This window comes from Berghia stephanieae, chromosome 2 (assembly GCF_034508935.2).
Source record: "Berghia stephanieae isolate SIO BIC M18660-M18661 chromosome 2, UCSD_Bste_1.3, whole genome shotgun sequence".
Taxonomy (NCBI): Eukaryota; Metazoa; Mollusca; class Gastropoda; order Nudibranchia; family Aeolidiidae; genus Berghia; species Berghia stephanieae.
In genome coordinates this window covers 90,017,399-90,032,876 of record NC_088361.1, presented here as the reverse complement: position 1 = coordinate 90,032,876, position 15,478 = coordinate 90,017,399, and the positions used below count along the sequence as shown (strand labels likewise).

The window sequence follows — 15,478 nt, the reverse complement described above, 5'->3', positions numbered from 1 at the left end:
TGTTTTTGAGTATAATTTATTATGTTATAATCTTCAGACACCATTAAATTGTTAAAAATAAAGAGTAAAATCATTTGTTCAAAATTGAGAAAGATCTACAGGTACCCATGGTGGAATAGCATATGAAAGATAGAAGCTCATGGGTCAAGTTTAAATGTACATATTTATATCTTTTGTATGATTAAGTAGAGAGACATAACTTAATCATTGAGCGGATGGAAACAGAGAAAAATAGCCCCCTCCCTTGGGAAAAAAAGCATTGAAAGAGACTAACTCTGATTCTCTGACCACTCCAATTGTCAAAAAAAAAATATTAGTTAATAGAAATGTTAATATGACAATAATAAAAAATAACTTTAAAAACATATATTTATAAGCAATCGAGAAAATAAGCATATATAACATACATTACAGAGAAATATAACAGAGAAACGTTCCAAACAAAAAATAAATTTTGACATGAAAAAGAATGACCTTCAATATTATTATGACCGCGGTGTAGGAAACATTTTGTTTATAGTGCTGCCTTTGGAATTTTATTTTCTTAATTTTCAATGAATTACTAGAATGGAGCTAAAGTTGATTTTTGTCAAAGTTCTTATTGCAAATAGTGAAAGTGGAAGCAGTAAATAAATAAAAACTAAAAGGATCTGTTTATGTAATTGACTTTGATTTGTGAGAACTCAACAATAAAAAAATTATGTTACACATTAAAAAGTAATCCCCACATAAAGCTTTCTGAATAAAACATATAGAAGTTAAACATATCACAGAAGTTGTGAATATTGTTATTATATTTTCAAAATTAAATCTTATAATATAAATATGGTTGTCGTAGTTGTCTATAAATGTGAGCGAATTCCTTGTTAACGAGAAAAGGAGTGAGCCTCTAGTGGTCATCAAATTGTGATGCATAAAAATAACGGTTGCTGCCTGGTGCACTCTGCATCTAAGATTTGACACCAACAAGGATTAGTCCAACCTCTTTTAAATACTGGTATTTTCTGAGCTCATGGATTGAACATAGCATAATTAATGCGTGTACCAACCATTTCCGTTACACCTTTTTCTTGATGATGTCCATTGGATCTAAAAGGCATTCAATTACTTATAATAATAATATAATATAAAAAGCTGTTCAAACAACAAAAATTGTAATGCGAGAATAATGCTCCGAGATAAAAAAAACAAAAAACAACAGAAGAAAGCCACAAATATTTATCAATAACTCAGCAGGATGTGATCTTCAACTAAATAATTATGAGAATGTAAACAATCAAGAAATGGGGAAAAGTCAAATTAAAATGGAGTAGTAGTGTCTACTGTAATAGGGTAGACCTTTGATTATCATACTAAAGATCCTTTTCTTTCAATGAGGCTACAGATGTACTGACCCTCATGCCTATGTCTTTCCTATCTGTGTTTGGTAAGGCTCCAGCGAAACCAATTGTTTTCACTCCAGATCAATACACCACACCAGATAGAAAGTAGTCCTGCAGAGCCGTCAGGCCCATGGAGCAGGAGTTTATCCGATTTCATTAGCGTGAAACGGACAATAGTAATTGCTTGCTATCCTTTGGTTAGGACACTAGTCTTCTTTTTCTTTAACGATTTAACGGCGCTTGCAACACATTTAGGTTATATCAGCGCCAGTAAAAAGGAAGAAAATGGGAAAGTAAAAAGTTCTAGAATTACAGTTAAAGCACCCAAGAGTAAGTTAGACAAAGGGGAACTGGGAACAAATAGGGATCAGATGTAGATTCCAAGAGCATACCACCAATGTACTTAGTTTGAGATCACCTATAAGTCTCATCCGGACATAAGCACAAAATCCAACAAAGAGGAATACACTCAAATGCTTACATTATACACTTAAAATAACAAATATAGTAATACATAACAGAGAGATGATTTACAAGGAAAAAAATATCATCTCCTAAAACAATAACTATGCATTAATGCATTTGACTGTTTCCCTCTCAGCCAAAGTATCCGGTCAGGGCCAGGACAAAACCAAGTAATCTCATTCCAAGACAAAGACAGAAAGCATGTTGGAAAACAAACATAGGGGGATAGAAGACACAGTATGTACCTCCCTGCCCACTATGGGAGGGACACTAGTCTATCGCAAAGTACTTTCCATGAGGTCAAAGAGACCCAGCTACCCATTTACTACAGGGTAGACAGGGGAGAGAGGGGGAGGTCAGAAAAAAATCTAGACTGCACCCAGGATCGATCTTGGTCCCTTTGCATGTGAAGCGAGTACTCTACTAACTGAGCTATCGGGACCCCCCATATAGAAAGGAACTGATATAGATAGAATGCGCTTGGCCAAGGAGTTCACAACATTGCCATCCGGAAGTATAACGGACCAACACACAAACTCTGTGTAACCATGAACTTTTATAGTCTGGTTAATGCAGTTTAGTGAGAACAACTCACAAACGCGGATGGCAAAAACAATAACAAAGGCCTGAGTGACGTCATCTGCATACTATCTATATGGGAATAAAACTCCACCAGGAAGTCAACCACCTTTTTAAAAATAATTATCTTCAAGAAATTTTGAAACAAAATAGTAGTGACCGACATGTACTTATTTTCAGGTCCGATAAACCAAATTGTTAATGGACTCATTCATGTAGCGGAAATAATCTCAAAAACCAATGCATAATATAATCCATTACAACAATGTTAAAACAAGCTTATAATTGTGTTCGGTCATTAGATCTGAAAATATGTACACATAGGTAGCGACCAAAATGATTCCCAAGATAATGCATTGGAACATGTAAACGATAATTGATTGTTACATAGAGACTATCAATGCTGTATTAGGTCAAATGGAAACAAAACAAAATAGATTTTGTTGGCAAAATAAAGCTGTTCATTGTAAAATTAAAACGATCATAATAAACAAAAACTGCTTTAATCTCATTACAAACATAACATCTTAAAAAACAAATTCTGACTCTCAATTCAAGTCTTTCATGATGCAGAGGTTGCATTGCTGTTACTGCAATCAGTTAAATCAATAATAATGACCAATAGTATTAAAACGGTGCCATATCAGGATTAACTCATACTTCAAATTAAATTTCGATCATATCCTGTGAAATTTGAGTTAAAATAACTGCATGGATACAACAGTGATACTGGAACTAGCAAAAATTATGTAGTTTGGGATCAATTTTTATTTATGATTTAGAGATGCTCAAGAAGTTCAGGAAATGGAGCCAAAATATCTTAATTCTACGAATATTTCGCATGGTAAGCAGGTCTGCTGTATATTTATTGAAAATGGAGAGAGAAAGTTTTGTTTCTAATTCTGGTATTTCAAAACACTTTACTTTCCTTAATCTGACCATTCTGACTTTAAACTCAATTTTCTTCACCGAGTTCATTCGGATATAATACCAGCTTGACACAATGATAATAAGATCTGATAAAAGAGAAATTTTTTTTAATCAACAAAAAAATTACCATTTATATGGCACAATTTCCACTTATGCTAAAAGCACTGTACAAGGGGTCCCTAGCCAACAGAAACACTTATTATGATTATTTTTTTCCGACAAAGACAATGCTGTTAATGGCCAGATACTCATTTTAGACCTGAGTATGGTGAGAGAATATGAGTAAAGAGCCTTTTCCAAGGACTCAACAATGTGCCGCTCAGAGCAGGATTTGAACCCTGTACCTTTCATTTCGAAGGCGAATTTCATACCCCAAAATCACATAGCCGCATTATGACTTAAAAGAATAAATATACCCTGCTGATGAAGGATTTATGCACAAGTTGTCTTTGCACATAAATGAGAGCTAGGTTAAAAATAAAAAGGTCACTTCTGAATGAATCAGTTTACATGACATATCATAAACATAATGAAATGAAGGCAATAAGAAATAACAGGTGTTGTGAAAAGCAAGAATAAAATAAATATAAAATAAAGTATAAAGTTTCGAGTGTACCAAGAGACTAACCCGGGGCCTTGCACTAGCTGTTATCGCTACCACCCGGAAAAGAGAGAGAGAGAGAGAGAGAGAGAGAGAGAGAGAGAGAGAGAGAGAGAGAGAGAGGAAGAGATCAGCTTCCTCCAACTACTCTTCATAAAAAGGACAAAGAAGATACATGATCAAAACGTAATATCATTTTCTTTACAAGAACAGGATTGATAAAACCTGAGCATAACAACCAGCAGTTTACAATTTAATGGAAGTATCTTTGAGTTCACGCAGTAACCTAGATTACAATAAGACTGTAAACAATGGCGTTTTAAAATTCCCTTTTCACCCAGATAACAACAAAAAATAAAAACAAACAGTCAAAACACAAATACACACTCATAAATTTTGTAAACAAAAATTTTAAGTGGATAAAAAATAACAAAAAATGTTTAAAAGTTGGGAAATTTTGGAACACAGATCAATTCATATAGGATTGACATGACTCGTCAACATTTTTATTATACTTCATACTCTCCCTGGCCTCCTCAGGTTTATTACTTATTACTATATTTCTATGATATATATATCTCTATAAAAATGTTCTGCAGGTCTGATTACAACCTTTGTAACCGTCCAAGTTCTACAGTAATACTTACCATAAATATAATGAGATTGAATAAAAAGATATGGAAAACGAATTAATTATCGTGGAAAAGATGATTAATGAGATTTGAATTATAAATTATATATGTATAACTAATCTCTTGTGAAAATGTATAAGGCTTATCAATAAGTAATGGCCAAGTCAATGCATGGCAAATAAGCGCTTAAAATAAATGAAACATATAATACTCTCAACTTCAAATTCATTGCACAATCCAAGCTCATGTCCTGATTAAATGATAAATACCTGTTTGACTCATACCAAACCCAATTCATGCGACGAATGCTCAAACAACTTCAAATAAACGGACTGACCCAGTCAGACTGAGTTGGATGTGCATATCCAAGAGAAGAAAAAAAAAAAAAAAATGATGGTACTCATTTCCCTGGTTTCAATATTGCTCAGAGGCTTGATACCAGCAGATAAGTTGTTTCATGAGTAGAACATATTTGGGAAAAATGAGTAAAGATAACTGTCAACATTGGGCAGATGAATATATAAAAATTCATACTTCCACTGCTTATTTGTATTTTACTTGACTTCAATTCATACTGATCTATTGGTAACTACTAAAAAGGCCACATAATTCTTTCTACAAAATTGTTATTATAGCAATATCCCGTCTTCATAATGAGGTAACCTAATTTTATCTCATGGTGCATCTCTTTTACCGCTAATGAAGTATAATCATTAGTAATGGATCTTATTGCATTCTTCTGTACTTTTTTCGATTCTTTCTTTTTGGTTAGAATGTTTGTGGATCCCAGACTGAACAATCATGGTCCAGTATTGGTTTGATAAGGGTTTTATAACATTTCCAGTTAAATGGTATTGGGCAGCTTGATCTGATCCATTTGAGAAATCCTAGTACGGAAATTGCCTTCTTACATCCATAATCATTTTGTTTTCCAGAGCTATCAATAATAACTCCTAATTATTTTGAATGTTTCGTTTCTCATAGAATTTTGTCAAGACAGATGAAATTAGATTTAATCTGTTTAATTTTATTTGTAATTCTCCAAACCTAACATCGTTGTAGAAAAAAAAAAAAAAGTGATTTTTCAGCACGTTTTCTATTGTCTTCAAAGTGTATTCGCTTCCACAAGAAACTATCATCTGCAAAAAATCTTAGCCTTGTACCTGGAGTCATATATTTATCAATAGAAAAAATAACACTCTTCCCTGAAGTACACCTAATCTTACTGTTATTTCAAAGACTATCATCCCTAAACATTCTCACAAGAAATGCTCCTGTAAAGCTATAATGGCGATTGCTTGCTTTAGAAGCTTGTGTTAGCATTCACTAACTTTGTATAGCTTTTAAATTCAGGACAATTCTCACTGCAGTAAAAAATGACAGCACCCACCTAAAGCTCATCCCCCCTTCCCCCCCCCCCCCCCCCCCCAAAAAAAAAAACAAAAAAAAACAGAAAAAAAACAATCCCTATAAAATTCATATTTCTTGCTTTAATTTCAAAATTTTCAACCTAAAAACTTGATTATCTGTGACAGGAAGGACGAGTTTGAAAATTATGAAAAGTAGTCCTGTCTCAAATACAAACCAAAGCAGAGGTTGATTGTCTCGTGTCAAATTACATTTAATTATATTATAGAAACTTCGATCTGAAACACACATATATCTCCTCACTACATTCATTCATATCTGATGGGAGAGGCTGCTATTTCTTCAACAACAAAATCGAATACTTTTCAAATTATCAACTAATGCACAAAGTGAATTAATGCACATGTCATTGTTAGCCAAAATAATTAACTCAAGAACATGGAATGACTCAGAAATCAACGCCTCCAATACAGTTACAATGTAAATATCATAATTATAGCAACTGTATATAAAGTTCATATGTCAAAGTCAAATGAGCAATTTATGTAGATGTAGCACAATGCATCCAACTGCTTTTTTAATATCTTGTATGAATGTGGTGGCTACACTAAGCTAGGATTTTGAGAGTACTACTGTATCATTCTTATTAAGCACATCATGTGCTTAGACAATTGAGTAAAAAGGGCCCTTATTTGTTACATAAATATTTAAGAAATAAAGAACTATAAAATGTAACCGATCAATGACCTTGGCCCTATGAAGTTTTTAAAAAAACAAAAAACAAAGAAGGGAAAACTGCGCGTCTGGCATCTCTGGTGTGCACCAAATGGCACTAAGTGAAGAGTTAATGAAGGGTCAAAAACGTTACACCTGAGTATTGCTAGACAATACTTTGTCACCAAGTGTAGTGGTGTGTAGAAGTGCTAACAGGATATAGTTCTAGAGGTAGTCCTCTCTGAGACATTACTCGATGAAAAAGAAACAAAAATATCAACAACAAAAATGTGATTTTGAGCTTTTAAATCTTATAGTGGCTGCCTGTTTTTAAACATACCTCATTGCCACAAATTTATGCTACGTGCAGTCAAAACATAATGTTCTGTGTTTTCCTATGTTGAAACACAACAAGGAAAGCTTTCTGATTAAGAAACAATTAAAAAGGAGTGAAAGGGGGAAAATCTGATCATCAGAAATGTAATTAAACAAAAAAAAAATGAAAACAAACCAGAAAAGGTCTGAGAAATTCAACTTTGTCTATCAACTTTAGTTTGCAATGAAAAACACACCTTCCAAAGACTTGTAAACCACTCAACGGTCATTGAATAATCAGTTTCTTAAAAGAATGAGAGAAAAATTTCCTTTGCTGATTATAAATCTTAAAAAATCAAACTTCACTGACATAGATAGAGAAACAAAATCACATCAAAGCTAGATCTGAAAAGCAATTAGTAAAAATAGTTTAGGCTTTCAATATGTCATAACAAATTGAAATATTCTCAACGAGCAGCAATTTCTGCTATGGCAGTTGAGTAAACAGTAAAATGAATGCATTGTAAAATGTGGAATATAAACATGATGAGGAAATAAAGGCATCACGGTGATCACAATGATACACAGCAGACAGAGAGAAAGAGAAAGAGTGGGAGACAGAGGAGAGAATAAAAAAGATTTAAAAAAAAAACAAAAACAAAAAACAACAACATAAAAATAAAAACAAAACCAACAAGATATGACAGCAATCACAATCGATTATGTTGGGGAGAATTTTTGCGTTGTTCTATTTCGATCTCAAGGTTCTTCTGTAAAATTTCATTAAACTGCTGAAATGTTGTTTGCAATTCTTCTTTTTCATGCAAAGAAGACGGTCTGAGGAGCCACTGTCGATTTGTCAGCTTCGTCTCTACTTCCAGAAATTGGGTCATCTGTGGAGAGATTAGATAAATTATGAAGTAGGTAGGTGAATGTGCTCAAAGAAAATAAAAATTTAAAAAGTTAAGCAAAAGCACAGTCGAAATTCTATGTAGATCTTTTAGGGTAAAGTGTTTGGAAAGGTGTCAGATGAAAACAGAGAATAAAAAGTCACGGGGTCAGGGCCAAACTTAGGATCCAATTGACACGATACCATCCATTCCCCACTTTTTCTGAATCTTATTCAACTCAATATTGGAGCTATTCCATGTGTGTCCCATTCATTTATATGTTACCATGTCTTTTTTCATACAGAGGAGAGTGGATAGCTTAATTTATTTACTCAGTGTAGAGAGTTCGCAGGGTTTGTCAGCCAGCCTCATTGTGGTCCCCACAGTAGTTGAGAGAAGAGGGGTGCACGATTGGTACTAAGTTTGATAGCCATATTTTTGTGTGGCTGGACAGCCCAGTCAATTGTGCAACCACTCGCTGTCCTTTCTCTCTCTCAATCAGCCCGAGGGTGTCACGTCAATAGGATCCTGAGTTTGGAACTGACCCTGCCCTGTATTCTCTGTTTTCATCTGGCACTTTTCCATATCCTATTTTTCTCATTATTATTGATACTAGTGCCCGCTCCACACTTTTTCTTAATAAATTCAACTCTAATTTTGTCACACAAAATTGAGATAAAATTTAGTTTTCAGTTAAAAAATAAAAAAGAGAAATACAAATATATCTTCTTACTGATCATTGATTGAACCAAAAAAAAACAAACCAAAAAACAAAAAAACAAAACAAATCCAAAAAAATTCTAAATCATTTACCTCTTCCACACTTCTAGCATTTTCTGCATCTTTGAAAGTTGACAAAATCAAAAGAGGGATTCCTTTCAACTGATGATGGGACAAAGACTTGTACATTTCAGTCTTGGCAAGTTCTAAGGTTTCTTCACTAGATGCACAGTTTATCACAAATATAATGCCTTGAAATAGTTGGAAATATCTATCCCAGTAAGGCCTGACTTTATCACCACCTGAAAAAAATATATAAATCAGTGAATTCCAAAATATAACAAACCTTTTCATAAGAAGAATAGAATCTTACTCAAATGTCTTTTTTCCCTCGATTTCTTTCGTTGATCTAATTACTTTATCAACTTATCTAACTTTATACATGTTCGTTCATCTATTTTGCTACGTATTCATATAATTATTCATTTGTATTCCCCGTCCTTACCCATATTTCTTGGCAATAATATTCTTTTACTGTTCTTGATTATATAATTATTATTTTTATTATTATTATTATTAATTTTATTATTATTATTATTAATTTTATTATTATTATCATTATTATAATTATAATTATTATTATCATTTTTATTATTATTATTATTATTATTATTATTATTATTATTATTATTATTAGCATTATAAATACTAAGAGTCTCATCATTTTATTATATAATGCCAATGAGATTATTATCAATGAGGAGTTTTATGACCCATGCGATGACCCGTAATCAGAGGCAGCGAATATGTAGATAACAATGATTACTATCTATAGTCCCCTATCTAAGAGTGTACAGGGTTATTAAGTCATATAAAATCAAGTCATTTTCTGTTTCATTTTAAAACATATGTTTATTTATCTATTTATCTATTTATTTACTGATTTATTTATATAGTTCTTTCTTTATTTGTTTTGGGTTTTTTTTGCCTTTTTAATTTATGTTATTTTTTTTGGGGTTTTTTTTAAATTTATGGTATTTTTTAAATTTATGTTTTTTTTTTGTTTTTTTTTTTGTTTTTTTTTTGTTTTTTTTTTTAAGGTCAATATACCTATACCTGTGTATTGTCGTATTTAAAAGACGGAGATAAATCTAAATTGGCAAAGCGACGACAAACATAGGGTGTCTCCCATGCCTGAGGTTAAAAGAAAAAAAAATTATTCATTTGTTTACTTACTGACCTATTACTATCTATTTATCTACCTATTTATTCACATAATTATTTCTATATATATATTAATTTATTCATTTACAAATTCACTTACCAATGTATTCACTTATTTTTAAATATACTTATCTCACCTTTTAAAAAATCTATTTATCAAGCAATATTTATTACAAACATAAAGAATGTATTTATTTTTTTTTTAAAACAAAAAAAAAAAAAAAAAACAACACAAAAAAATATATGACTAAATCAATAATTTACCTCCTAGTTCTTTAATATCAAGAATGCAGTCTTCAAATAGGAGAGCCTTGATGCTAAAACCTGGGGAGATGAAATCGATAATAGTCGTAAAATGGATCTTGAACTGATATTTTACATGAAAATTACATGTGATGACTAGCCAACTTTTCAGAAACAAATTCTGAAAGATTTTAACAAATCTGGAATTTAAATAATGCTTTGATGATGATAATGGTGGTTGTGATGATGATGATGATGAGGATAATAATGTCGATGATGTCATTTATGACAATGACAGTAAAAATGATTATGATTTTTTATGAAATATCAAAGTACAATAAACAACGGGGGAAAATTGCTGGAAATTAGGGTAATCGAGAACAAGAACAAATATCAAGAATAAAATTTGGAGATTTCACAGGTCTGCATTTGGCACTGGATCAGTTGATTAAGAGAAACAGTCCTTTAGCACTATGTCTTCAATATGCAGCTTAAGTTTATCCTGGTTTCTGTGGTAGGACAAACAAGCACAGAAGTAATTGCTTGCAACCCTTTAGTTTAGATGTAGTGCTTTCATAAAATTCTATGTATAAAATATAACCAAGATTCAGCCCTATTCAATCATTGCCAGATAGATTTAAAATTCACATTAATTCTAAACAAATAAAACAGCAACAGCCTATACAAAAATGTAAAACATTTAAGAGTTATTATTCATAGCAAAGAACAGCGGAGGGAACAAAATGATATTCATGTGATAGAGCAAATTCTGTTCAATGAATTCCTTACTAACCAAAAACATCAAGCTGCCCAAAATTATTTAAAGAGAAATGTTGTAAAAAAAAACTAGTTAAACCAACAATGGACAATAGATTGCTCAGTAACTCAGTTTGGGTGGCTGGGTCTGTTAGATTCCACGGAAACTATTTTGCGATACAGAGGCATTTGACTAGCTTCGTACACATTTTATAAGAATACATCATAATAGTAGGTGGCCAATAAAACTGATATCCAAATTAATGTATTGAAATTAAAAGTTTGAAATTTAAAAAAAATAAAAAAATGAATTTAAACTAGTCTTGTGTAAACTGCCACAATTTCAAGCGCAAATAGTAGAAATGGTCATTCAAAGCCATGAATCCCATGGAGCTTGAGTTTATCCTGGTTACTGAGAAATCAGATGGACAGTAACATCTCCTTGCTATCTTTTGGATAAGACGCTGGTCTCTGCAAGATCTAACAACTCAGTTACATAGTTGCTGCTGTGTACAGAGCTGCGAACGAAAATTGATTGCTATTCAGGATAAGGATTTCTTTAAGATCCTAAAATTAACTAGGAAAATCCAAGGTAAAAAGGGTGGTTGATAGCTCAACTGGATTGAAAGGTAGGTCAGAAAAAAGAAAAAAAAAATCTATATTGCATTAAGGATTGATACCAGTGTCTTTGCTAGTGAGGTAAGTGCTTAAACACTGAGCTATCAAGATCCCCCCAAAAAACAATAGGCTTAAACACCAATGTGTGAAGTTCACTTTATCAATATTTATTACATAACAAAAGAAGAAAAAAATAAGGAAAAGCTACTTTGAACAACAACAACAAAAAAATAAACGAAAAAAAATACTTCAAATTTGTCCTTTGCCAAGGAGAGAAAAATTAGCCGTGATAAACGACACATTCAAATGTTTGCGATTCAACCTACCTACTGTTGGTTCAATTTTATGAAGGTCATCATCACTGAGAAGGCCGATGGCAGAACTTTTGCCAGCATTTTCAAGACCAATACATAATATGGCAAAATTTGGTCTCACAGGTGAAGGTCCTTTGCAGCATAGTTTTCTATACAACTGTTGAAGAAATTAATAAACATTATCCATCCAGGAAAGAAAATGTTAAAATCTATGGGTTAAGTAAATAAAAGCCATTTTAAAAGGGTTAAATATGGTCTAATAGCTATTACGGCAGCAGTGAGGATAAGCTTCTAACTACTGGCAAAACTATCAGTGCTGATAGATATCACATCCCACCATCACACATCATAATCATTCTTACCATCTTGAACAACAACCACCACCTTTCAACTTTTGGTTGAATGTGTAAATGCATTTTTCCTTCAACCTTAGAACAAGTAATAGTAATATGCATATTTTGCTTTGTCTTGCAATAAAATAACTTGCATGTATATTTACTTAATCCTGATGCATATTTTTTCATTTTTAAAATGCATGAAACAGCAGAGCCAGGATATTACCCACTCAATCACAGTACTGTAGCCTTCATCAACTCTGATAGCAATTGTTTGCATTAAGCAAAATTTATTTGGTGTGCACGTAATTTCATGCATATAGTATTGACACTTCCTAATCAAAGTAGTTGAGCTGAGATTGTAGGAATTATTACGTTTCCTCTATGCTCTGTGGTGAAATAAATAAACAATAAATCAGTCAATGGATAGTAGGTTACTATTTATACACAATATGTGTCGACATTTATGCGGATGTCGTGGCCAAATGGGTCAGTCGTCTGTCTTAGAAGGCTTGTCGGTATCGATGCTACGTGTACGGATCCTGGTTCCACCACTTTTTTGTTTGTTTTTTTGTCTTCTTTCTATAGAGGTTTGCAAATGATAAATGCCACTCCCCCCCCCCCCCACCCCCTTTTTTAAAATTTTTACTTTTCAATCTCTCTCTCTATCTCTCTTTTGGTTCCTGTCTATAGAATATTGCAAATTGTAATATAAATATTCATCCCACACTAATCTAATAAAGTGCATACTAAAAATATAAAAAATGTATAAATATAAAAACTCCTGCTCAGTATAAAAACAGAACAAAAGGGAAAACAATTCACATCGTTTGAGAAGGAAAAAAAAAAAGAAAAAAAAAAGAGGAAGCAAGCGGATTATAACCAGTGCAGCAAAAAGGAACAAAATGAAAGGTGGTCTAACCCACTGAGCTCTCTATCCACACAACATCTGTGTAACTTAAAATTCATATATGTGCGATATAATTTTCCACCAGTTCTGCTTCATTGTTTTGATAGATATTTTCATCTCTGATTCGGATATATTGTGTGATCTAGTTTTGTGGAAGTGTGATAATAAATTGTATTATTTTGTATGAGGACAAGCAAATAGTAGGTGTGGTCGGTTTTGGGGAGAACAACACCTAGATCTAGGGATCCGTCCGCAAAATAAACAAATTCCCGACTATCATGAATATCCCCAAAATTGCAGTCAGAATGGACAATTTATAGAAAAATAGTAACAAAAGAAGATCAATAAAGTGAACAGGTAGGTAGGTAGTGAAATTTTTAATGGTTGGTGGACTATGAACTGATTTGCTGATTAACATGTTTCTTACTGGTTGTAAAAAAAAAAGAAAAGGCGGAATTGCCAGTTTGACGTTTTCGGTTCAAATTGTCAAAAACTTACATTTCATTGATGCCATTTGGTAGATTTGGCATTTGAGCACTATTTACTTTCATTTTGTGTTAAAATCATTTGATATTAACTGATTTGGGACACAAATTACCACTGGCATTTTTTCAGATTTTTTTGTAATTTTCACGCCCCGTTTGGCATTTTGCATAAAATGTTTCTGCCAACGTGTCTGTGACTGTAGTATAATTGAAATAAAAAAACCTGGCCATTTCTTACTGCCAGACAGTGTCCGGCAATAATCGTTCATCGGTATTGACAGACATGTCTGGCAATAACGACAGCCCCCTTCTCTACTTTAGTCTAGACCTAAACTTAGATCTAAACCGAATGCTGATGGGGCTTTATTTGAATTTGACAATTACGATTCGACTAATGTTTTACGCTATGATTATCCCCAGACACCTGTCTGGGGATAATGAAAATTCGTTATCCCCAGACATATATTTGAAACTCTGCTCCTTTAAACAATTATCCACATTCCAGAATATGGAATGTTTTTAAAAAATGCACATAGAAATAAGGAGAGTTAATAAAATATCTATAAAAACATGAAATTAACAAACATTAGATCAGTTGTTACTACTTATACACAATATGCGTCGACTTCAAAGTGGGTGTCATGGCCGAATGGTTTAGTCGTCTGCCCTGGAAGTTTTACCAGAATCGACGTTGTGGGTTCGCATCCTGGTTCCGCCCCTTTTTTTTTTTCTTTTTTTTAATTCCGTCTTCTTTTTTTTTTTTTTTAAATTCCGTCCTCGTTTCTTTTTTTTTTTTTTTGTGCGAGTCTATTCTTTTCTCCTTTTTGTTTGACCTTTTGTTCCGTTTCTGAGCATGAATTTCTTAAAATTGTTTTTATTTTTTAAAAAATTGTTGTTTGTTTTTTTCTCCTCTATCTGACCATTTGGTCGCTCTCTGAATATTTCTGTTTATTTGCTTTTTAATCATCTATTCTTTTTAGACAGTTTTTGAGATCGGAGTGGGGACGAATATGACAATTTGCTAGAAACTAGAAAGGAACTAAGAGAGAGAGAGAGAGAGAGAGAGAGAGAGAGAGAGAAAGAGAGAGAGAGAGAGAGAGAGAGAGAGAGAGAGAGAGAGAGAGAGAGTTAAAAAAAAAAGAGGTGGGGGGATGGATGGGACATTTATCCCTTGCACTGTTCTGTAAAAAGAAGACGGAATGTTAAAAAAAAAAAAAAGTGGCGGAACCAGGATTTGAACCCGCAACGTCGATTCTGGTAAAACTTCCAGGGCAGACGACTAAACCCTTCGGCCATGACACCCACTTCAAAGTCGACGCATATTGTGTATATGTAGTAACAACTGATTTAATGTTTGTTAATTTTATGTTTTTATAGATAATTTATTAACTTTCCTTATTTCTATGTGCATTTGAAACATTCCATATTCTGGAATGTGGATAATTGTTTAAAAGAGCGGAGTTTCAAATATCTGTCTGGGAATAACGAAATTTGGTTATCCCCAGACAGGTGTCTGGTGATAACCAATTTTCGTTATCTCCAGACAGGTGTCTGGGGATAATGACAGCCAAGGCCAATGTTTTAATGGACAATATCTTACGTTGATCTGAGAGTATTCTCATCACAACAATGAGTCCGTAACAATTTGGGTTATAATTTCGATCATTCTTACTTTATTTAACGTAATAGTTATAGATAGTTATAGAACGACAAATTAAATATGAGTATGAGTATGAGTATGCTGATGACCATCAATTTCAATTTCAACTTCACTTCCACTCTCACTCACCGAGTAGAGACCAACTCTAAATATTGCACACAATATACGGCAGCTCTCACACATCGTTATGATAGTGTATAATATTGATGATGTATAAACAAAATTTAAAGCACGTTCATAATGCCTCCAGCTAGACGTGAAGTGCAGAACACTTTACGACAGTTTGTTGTGGTGTTGCTGAATCCATTCCAGGAAGAAAAAATATTTATATTACTCC

The 15,478-nt window shown here is 32.9% G+C and overlaps 1 protein-coding gene across 1 annotated transcript; it reads right to left on the bottom strand.

Moving 5' to 3' along the window:
• LOC144965800 (ADP-ribosylation factor-like protein 15) lies at positions 1-15,478 on the bottom strand. The gene is made up of 5 exons (XM_078901540.1): positions 15,271-15,478; positions 11,764-11,908; positions 10,085-10,144; positions 8,690-8,898; positions 1-7,879 (listed from the first exon to the last, which is right to left on the bottom strand). Exons 1-5 carry the CDS (start codon positions 15,322-15,324, stop codon positions 7,697-7,699), a joined length of 651 nt encoding a protein of 216 aa, XP_078757666.1. The 5' UTR covers positions 15,325-15,478; the 3' UTR covers positions 1-7,696.